Source organism: Fukomys damarensis, unplaced genomic scaffold (genome assembly GCF_012274545.1).
Source record: "Fukomys damarensis isolate Sample0158 unplaced genomic scaffold, DMR_v1.0_HiC HiC_scaffold_19, whole genome shotgun sequence".
Classification (NCBI taxonomy): domain Eukaryota; kingdom Metazoa; phylum Chordata; class Mammalia; order Rodentia; family Bathyergidae; genus Fukomys; species Fukomys damarensis.
In genome coordinates, this window is record NW_022900931.1 from 61,079,251 (window position 1) to 61,086,914 (window position 7,664).

A 7,664-nucleotide genomic window follows, 5' to 3' on the forward strand; every position below is an offset into this window, starting at 1 on the left:
CCCCCCTGGGGATAGGGAGCTCAGAGCAATAACCCCGCCCCCATCCCCCACCCAGGAGGGCCCCCTCCCCACCAGCTCCCCACAAACCCCCACAGCCACCTCTGGAGAGTTTACTACAAAAATAAAAGAACAGAAAGTGAGACTGGTGCCCTCCCACCATGTTTCAGATGACTGGGGCCTCAGGTGGGGCTGGGAAGGGGGGGTGCCTCATCATGCCCAGTGTGTGTGGTGGGGTGCTTGGGAAGTAACTGTTAAAACACGAGAATGAACGAACGCCAAAGTGAAAGGAGGCAAAGGCAGAGACGGCCTGATGCAGCCGCCATCAGGCCCAGGAAGTCGGCAGGAGGAGGCTACACACGCTGCGAAGCCCCGCCCTCACACCCTCACACAGACCTCTCCTTAGATAATATATATTAAAAAATAAACCTCCAATTCAGGGTATAAAAACAGCAAAGGCACTTGGGGTAGGGGATGGAGGGGTGGCCCCCACAAGCAATACTGAGATGGCCAGGGAGATGGGGGTCGTGGTGGAACCCCTGCGATGAAGCCCTGAGTCCCCCAAGCAGAAGGCAGGAGGGAGAGCAGGCCGGGTGAGGCTGGTGCAGGAGGCAGGGACCGCAGCGGCCCGGCAGCCTGGCTCCCTCTCTTCAGGCCCTTGGGGTGTGAGATGCTGCTGCAGCGGTGGGGGTGGGGGGCCCCCTCACGTCCTCTCCCCTGTTCGTCTCTTCCTTTGGGAAGGCCTGGGGGGTGCCGGAGAAGAAGAGGAGAGATGGACAGACAGACAAGGTGGGAGAAGAAGAGGTGGAGAAAGCAGAGGCAGAGATTAAGACCAGAGGTGCAGCAGGAGTTGCAGACAGGAAAGAGGGAGGGAGACACGGATGGGGCTGTGAGGCACAGGTGCCGCGCTGTCTCCTCGGGGCCCCACCCAGTGCAGCCCCCACTCACCTGCACAGGCAGCAGCCTCATGTGCAGCCAGGCTGGGGGACAGGGTTCCCCCCAAGCTGAGCCAGGAGGGGCCGCAGGCGGCAGAATTCCTCCTCCAACTCCTGGTGGGGAGGGGTCATCAGTGAGGGAGGCCCCCTTCCCCCACCGGTGCCCAGGGCTCCCTCCCCCAGCCACACCTCCAGCTGCTTTACGGCCTCCTCCAGGCTGAGCAGGTTCTCCTGAATTTCCTGGATCTGCGCAGGGCCCAAGGGGCCACCACCTGGTACCCCATCCCCTTCACGGGGAGGCCCCGCCCCGCTGTCTTCCTCCGTGGGCAACAGGAGCTGCTTCAGGGACAGCACTGGCCAGGGACAAGGGGAATGGAGTCATGAGAGGCAGGGGCTTCTGCTGGGTGGGGAGGATGGAGGGGTGGGATGGGGTAGGGAGGGCACCGCAGACAGAAAGGCTGAATTTAGGGCTGAGGGAGGGATGGTGACGCAGTAAGAAGAGGGGCTTGGGCCACCCAGGACGGTGGTACAGGTTGGGTGGGCTCAGTGCGTGTGGGCCCTGGTGGCTGGACAGAAAAGAGGCTGGAAATGGGGAGGCTTTTTCTAGTTGGAACAGAGGCACCATCTGGCTGGTGGCTGCCCTGGGAGGGGCAGGGCTGGGCTACCTTTCCGTAGGGCCGTGGCAGCGAGCTGCCCCTCGGGGCCTGGTCTGCAGAAGGGCAGGAGGTCGCTGAGGATTCTCTCAGTCTGGGCTGGGTGGGCAAACAGGAGGGAACTCAGACCTGTTTGGACACAATGTGGACACCTCCCCTCGCCCGTGATTCCCCACCCAGTGCCCATCTGGTCTCACCATCGGCTGGAGGCACCTCTCGGCCACCGTTGCCGTTCTCAGAGCTGCTGAGCAAGGGTTCTCGGGTGCTGTGGGGAGGAAGTGCTGGGTAACTCCACACCCCTGGGCCTGATGGGCAGCCAGGTCAGGGAGACAGAGAGCTGGAAGCAGGGAGGCAGGACAGTCTGGAGACGCGATAGAGACAGAGGTGGAGGCCAGGACACAGGGAGACACAGGCCCCGACAGCAGAAAGCCGAGAGGCCCGGAGATAGGAGGCAGCGGCCGTGTGGGGCTGGCTTGTATGTACACATACGTGCACAGTGAGCTAGGGCCGGGCCTGGGTCTGGGGATGCTCAAGGAAGCCGCCCCATCCCTCCGGTCCCCACCCCCTGCCGCTCACCTGCTTGGGCTGGGCCGGGGCTTTGGGCGTGAGGCAGGGGCAGGGACTTTCAGGGATCCAGCAGTCTCAGTGATGAGGGCACACCAGCTGGGGAGACAGGCCCAGACCCCGGCCAGTCAGCACCTCCAGACCTGTGTGGGGCCTCCCACGCCCACACTGGCCCCAGGGGCCCACTCACTTCTTCCGCTCTGACACCGTCTGTGCTACCAGCTCGTATATCTGGGCCTCCTGGTCCCAGGTAAAAATGACGTAGAAAGCTTTGTGATCTGTGGAGGGGAGAAGGAGCTCAGGGCCAGGACCTCCCAGTATGCACCCCTTCCTGAGCAGACAGGATGCAATTCGCCCCTCGCCGTCTGGCTAATCTCCCAGTTCCACATGCTCTCTCCCCGTCCCTCCTGCTCCCACAGACCCTGATCCCATCAGACAACCAGCCAGATCCCCTGGCCCCCCAGGTGCCCCACCGAGGGTCCCCCACGGCCCTCCGCCCTGCTGCAGCTTCTAGGCAGTATGTCTGCCAGTCCCTCCTGCCTGGGTCCCCAGCTTCTGGCCATGCACCCTACAATTCCCAAGCGGCAGCCAGGGTGTCCCCTCAAAACACCCACCAGGGCAGGTCAGTGCAAACAAACAGGCGCAGTTTCTCTCTATGTTCTTATGCTCCAGCCGCACCCTGCCGCATCCTGCGGCCTCTGCCTCCGCTAGCCTACTGGGTCCCTTCTTAGCCGCCCCTCAGAGTGGGCTCCTCGGCCCCCTACAGGGACGCGCTGCTCAGATGACCTGCCCTGGCCACAGCGTGGCTGCTCTCACCGGTGGCCACCTCCCGGGTCATGGCAGAAGTGAGCCGCAGCACCGGCCGCAGCATGGTCTTGCCGTCGGGTGTGGGCGTCAGCGTCCGGCTGTGTGACTTGAGCAGCAGCCGTTCATCTTGGCGCTGGAGCAGCAGCAGCAGGTCGTCCAACAGCAGCACGTGGACCTCTGAGAGGGCACGGCCAGTGGGTGCTTGCACCCGACCCCTAACCCTACTGGCTCCGCCCCTGCTGCCCTCTGGTGCTCACCTACAGCCTTGTCCTTGGTCACCCGCCACGTCAGGGGGCCCTCATGGACCAACTTCTTCTTGGTGATGTCCAGGTTCTGGGGGCAGCGGGGAGCGGTGGTCAGCCAAGGTGAGGGGAAGGGAAGGGAGAGAAGAGTGGTGGGCAGGGCAGTTTCAGGGCCGACAACCAGTCCTACCATAGGGCAAGGAGTCATGGTGCACACCTGGGTGGAGTTAGGTGGGTGCAGAGGCTCCCGGGCGCACTCAGTGGGGCCGGGTGGGGGCTGTCACAATCCCCCAGAGAGCAAGACGGGGTGGACAGTGGGAGGAGCGGCAGAGGCTGGCAGGCCTACCTTGAATTCACTCAGCATGGGGTCATTGCTCTGCCGGAGGTGGGACAAGTCCAGGCGCCGCTGGTAATCCCTGAGCCGCTGGGGCAGAGACGGGAATGTTAAAGGGACAAGCCAAGCTCTGGGGCTGACCCCTGCGTACCCCAGGCTGGGGAAGTTGAGAGCCAAGGCCACCTTCTGAGGGACAAGGCGAGGCCAGGCCTGACCTCCAGTGACCTTGAAAGGGAGCTGCTGCGGGTTGGGAGACCCCAGGACACTCGGTGGCTAAGGTAAGGATGGGCCGGGCCTGGCCCCGGCTCACGCCCAACGCCCACCCTGAGCCGCTCACCAGCAGGTCCTCCGTGTCACGCACGGCTTGGTTGACGTGGTGTAGGATCAGCCGGCAGCACTCAGCCGCCTGTTCCACTTTCTCTCGCTCCTTGGGCTCTTCTGCAGACAAGGGAGAGACCAAGCAGCTCCAGCAAACTCCAACCCTGAAAGCTCCCGCCTCTTGGCCATGGTTAAGAAAGGGCAGCTGAGGCCAGAGTGTGGGGCAGCTGTGGTACCTGTGTTCTGCCCGATGCTCTGTAGCAGCAAGGGGTACTTGGTCAGCCGCTGCATCTCAGTGGGAATCATGTCCTTCAGCTGCAGGCGGCGGCACCGCGGGCGGCTCTCAGCTTCCTAACGGAAAACAGTGCAGGAGTGGGACCCCGAAATCCAGCCTCACTCCCTCCTCCCCCGGGACCCGGGAGCCAAGGCCCCACCTCACCTGCACAAAGGCACAGAAGCGAGGGTCCTTCCGCTGTTTGGCTTTGAGCTGCTCTAAGGCAAATGACTGGCGGCTGCAGAAGCGGGAGGAGATTTTCTGGAACCAGGAGCCCTCAGCACCATCAAACTATAGCAAGATTCAGGCCAGGGAAGGTCTCAGATGGGACTGGCAAGAACAGAATCTCAGCGGGGATGGAACCCTCAAGCAGGGCCCCTGGGACCTGAGGGGAAGGTGCCAGGCTGGGGGCGGGGAGGGGCTGGGCAGGGCACCCTCACCCGGGCCAGCAGTACATCTCCAATCTCCTCAATGAGGTAGCCACTTTCCTGTCTCCGCTTCATCAGACGATCCAGGAATAGGGCTGTGGGGTCAGTGAGGAGAGGGGGTGAGCTGTCAGGGCCTGGAAGATGGTGGCACTGAGGTGGGAGCCGGTGGGGCCAGGCTGCAGGTGGCTGTCTCCAGTCTTGGGGCTGAAGTTTGTCTCCCAGCCCTCCTGTGCTTGGACAGTGGGTTGGCCCCGCTAGGGAATGAGCTCGGGGGTCCAGGATGGGTGGTCCCCATTGCTGGACAGATGCTGCTTGTGGGGGACGCTCAAGGAGGACAGGCTAGACTCTGGTGCAAGGGCAACCTCAGAGGAGGGAGACAGCAGTGGGGTGTGGAGGGGCTGCGGCCGGGCACTCACAGTGCACCTCGATGAGCTCGTCCAGGCTGGGGAAGATGTTCTGCAGCTCCTCTAGGAGGAAGAAACCTCCTTCTGCGATGGGCTGGTAGAAGAGGTCGTGCAGCACCCGCAGCATGCGCACGTGGGCCGCCTCTGTCACCAGCAGCTCTGTGGGGGCCCAAAGCAGGGAGCATCACTGGGGAGGGTCAGCCTCAGAGGTGGGCTGGGAGAATGGGGGAGGGGGAGACAGAGCCCAAGGAGGTGACGAACTCTCCTAGAAGTTGCAGGGGGACTTACTCTCTCTGGGCAGGGTCATTTACCCCTTAAATAGCTACTGAGGATTCCTAGACCCCTGCCTTTCCCTTTGGCCCTGGCAGTCAGCTAGGGTGACCAGTAGTTCGGGTTTGCTTATCATAGAACATTCAGTAATAAATGAGCTGGGTGTGGTGGTGCACGCCTTTCATCCCAGCACTTGGAGATGGAGGCAGGAGGATCTTGAATCCAAGACCAGCCTGGACTGTCTCAAAAAACAAAAACCCCAAAAACCAACCAACCAACCAAACAAAAAAACAGAGCCAGGGATTTAGCTCAGTAGTGCTGCTGCCTGCCTTGAAAGCACAACGTCCTGATTTTGATTCCTGGTACAAAAAAACCCCAAACAAACAACAACAACAACAACAACAAAACCAAACAGAAAAAAAAATGGTGGCCCAAAAGTATTTACTTACTGCCCTAAAAATTCTATCTTCACTTTTCTTTTTCTTTCTTTCTTTTTTGCAGTGATGGGATGGAATGCATGCTAGGCAAGTGGTCTGCCACTGCCCAGCCAGTGCTTGCCCAATTTTCTTTTTTTTGGAGACAGGTCTCACTGAGTAGTAGCCTGGGCTGGCCTTGAACTTGCGGTGATTCTCCTGCCTCAGTCTCCTGAGTGCTGCTATCACAGGTGTGCGCCACCACACTCAGCAACCAAAATTCTGAATGAGCACATATTGTACTACTGAGTAACCTGTAAATGAACTTTCAAACAAGCTTCCAAGACTTTACTACCTTCGTCATCACTCCTTTACAATTAGGAGGCACAGGGGAAAAAACAAAATCAACCTGAAAATTATGTGCCCATCATCTCTTCACCAGAAGCAGGCCCTGATAAAATACTGATTATTTCTCCAAACTTTGCCCTCTGAGAACTCGTGTTCCCTAAAGCAGTGAGACCACACTAATAACAATCCCAGTAAAAGGCCCACAGTTTGGTGAGCACTTCAGAAAGATGATCATATCTTCATAACAAGCTTTCATTTGTTTATTTGTTTTTTGTTTTGGTTTTTTGAGACAGGGTCTTACTATGTACTTGAGACTGACCTGGAACTCACTATGTAGCCCAGGCTGGTCTCGAACTCACAGTGATCCTCCTGCCTCAGCCTTCTGAGTGCTGGGAATACAGGCATGTGCCACCACGCCCAGCTTATTTAGGTATTTTTGAGATAGGGTCTCAACTATGTAGTTCAACTGGCCTTGAACTATGTTGCCCAAACTGGCCTCTGACTCATGGCAATTCTCCTGCCTCAGCCTCCTGAGTGCTGGGATTATGGGTTTGCACTATTGCACCTGGGAAGAAATACATTCTTAACTTTTCAAACAGGGTCTTAAGTCTTCTGTGGCCCAGGCTGCCCTCTAACTCATGCTCTTCCTGCTTCAGCCTCCCAAGTGCTAGGATTACAGTCATCCAACAACACGCCCAATTTAGAAATGCAATTTTTGTTGGTGGTTTTATTTTGTTTTCTGTACCAAGGATCGAACTGAGGAACTTGTGCTTGCGAGGAGGCAGATGGCAAAACCACTGAGCTAAATCCCCCTGGCCCTAGAAATGCAATTTTTATATCGTGTTTCTAGCTTTTTTTTTTTTTTGCAGTGCTGAGGATAGAACCCGGAGTCCTGCACCTGCTAGGCCAGCACTCGACTACTCTTCCCAGCCCCACTTCCGGCTCTTAGCATCAGCATTGTTTGCCCTGCTGCAGACCCCTTGGAAATGTCACTTTGACAGCTGCATTCATGCTCCACCTTGCGGCTGTTCTGCTATTTACGTAACCAAGTGTCTTCTGCCGGAAACAAGGTGCCCTCAGAAGCTCTCTAGGGTAAATCAACACCAGAAAGGACATCTCCATGTGTCTGTCTCTGCCGGAGCTGGACTGTGTCCTTGGCCACAGTGGGGCGTGGGGGCACTCACCACTGATGACCTCCTGCCGCTTCACCTGGCTCTTGGGCAGGCTGAGCAGGGTGTCCGGAGGGACGAGCTCCCGCCAGCCAGGGGGCTCCTCTGGCTCCAGCTCCAGTCCTGACCGCCCCGGCTCTCCCTCGTCGCCAGGCTCTGGGCTGTGGACAGAGACCTTGCTAGGACCTGAGTTTGGGGCACCCCATGGAGGAGCAGTCGACTCCTTAGCGCCAACCTCTCTCTGTGGCCTTGGCATTTAAGGCTCCCAGGGTGGACCAGTCCCCACATCTGCAGACAGAAGTTTCCCACCCATTCCTCCTCCAAGGCCTGTGACCACAGCTGGCCCTCAGGGACCTCGGCGTCCACTACCTGCTTCTCTGTGACTCTGGCAACAACCCCCTCCCGACTTTCCAGGATGCCTCAGTGCGTGGGGCAGGGGTGACGTACGTGGCTCGTCGGGCAGGGCCAAGCACGGCCGTGGCGGAGCTGGGGTCGATGTCCACGTCGC

At 59.0% G+C, this 7,664-nt stretch overlaps 1 protein-coding gene across 1 annotated transcript in view; it reads right to left on the reverse strand.

Moving 5' to 3' along the window:
* Window positions 1–394: 394 nt before the first annotated feature.
* The window catches only part of Arhgef1 (Rho guanine nucleotide exchange factor 1), a 17,220-nt gene continuing 9,950 nt past the window's right edge, over window positions 395–7,664 (reverse strand). The window contains exons 14-29 of the mRNA XM_019207368.1: window positions 7,172–7,317; window positions 4,969–5,115; window positions 4,565–4,647; window positions 4,290–4,415; window positions 4,087–4,201; window positions 3,870–3,970; window positions 3,545–3,622; window positions 3,214–3,289; window positions 2,966–3,133; window positions 2,340–2,427; window positions 2,162–2,248; window positions 1,783–1,850; window positions 1,598–1,684; window positions 1,122–1,285; window positions 946–1,046; window positions 395–740 (exon numbers count right to left, since the gene is read on the reverse strand). Of these exons, the coding sequence (XP_019062913.1) occupies window positions 963–1,046; window positions 1,122–1,285; window positions 1,598–1,684; window positions 1,783–1,850; window positions 2,162–2,248; window positions 2,340–2,427; window positions 2,966–3,133; window positions 3,214–3,289; window positions 3,545–3,622; window positions 3,870–3,970; window positions 4,087–4,201; window positions 4,290–4,415; window positions 4,565–4,647; window positions 4,969–5,115; window positions 7,172–7,317 (1,618 nt within the window). The 3' untranslated portion in view covers window positions 395–740; window positions 946–962. The remainder of the gene's footprint in view (window positions 741–945; window positions 1,047–1,121; window positions 1,286–1,597; window positions 1,685–1,782; window positions 1,851–2,161; window positions 2,249–2,339; window positions 2,428–2,965; window positions 3,134–3,213; window positions 3,290–3,544; window positions 3,623–3,869; window positions 3,971–4,086; window positions 4,202–4,289; window positions 4,416–4,564; window positions 4,648–4,968; window positions 5,116–7,171; window positions 7,318–7,664) is intronic.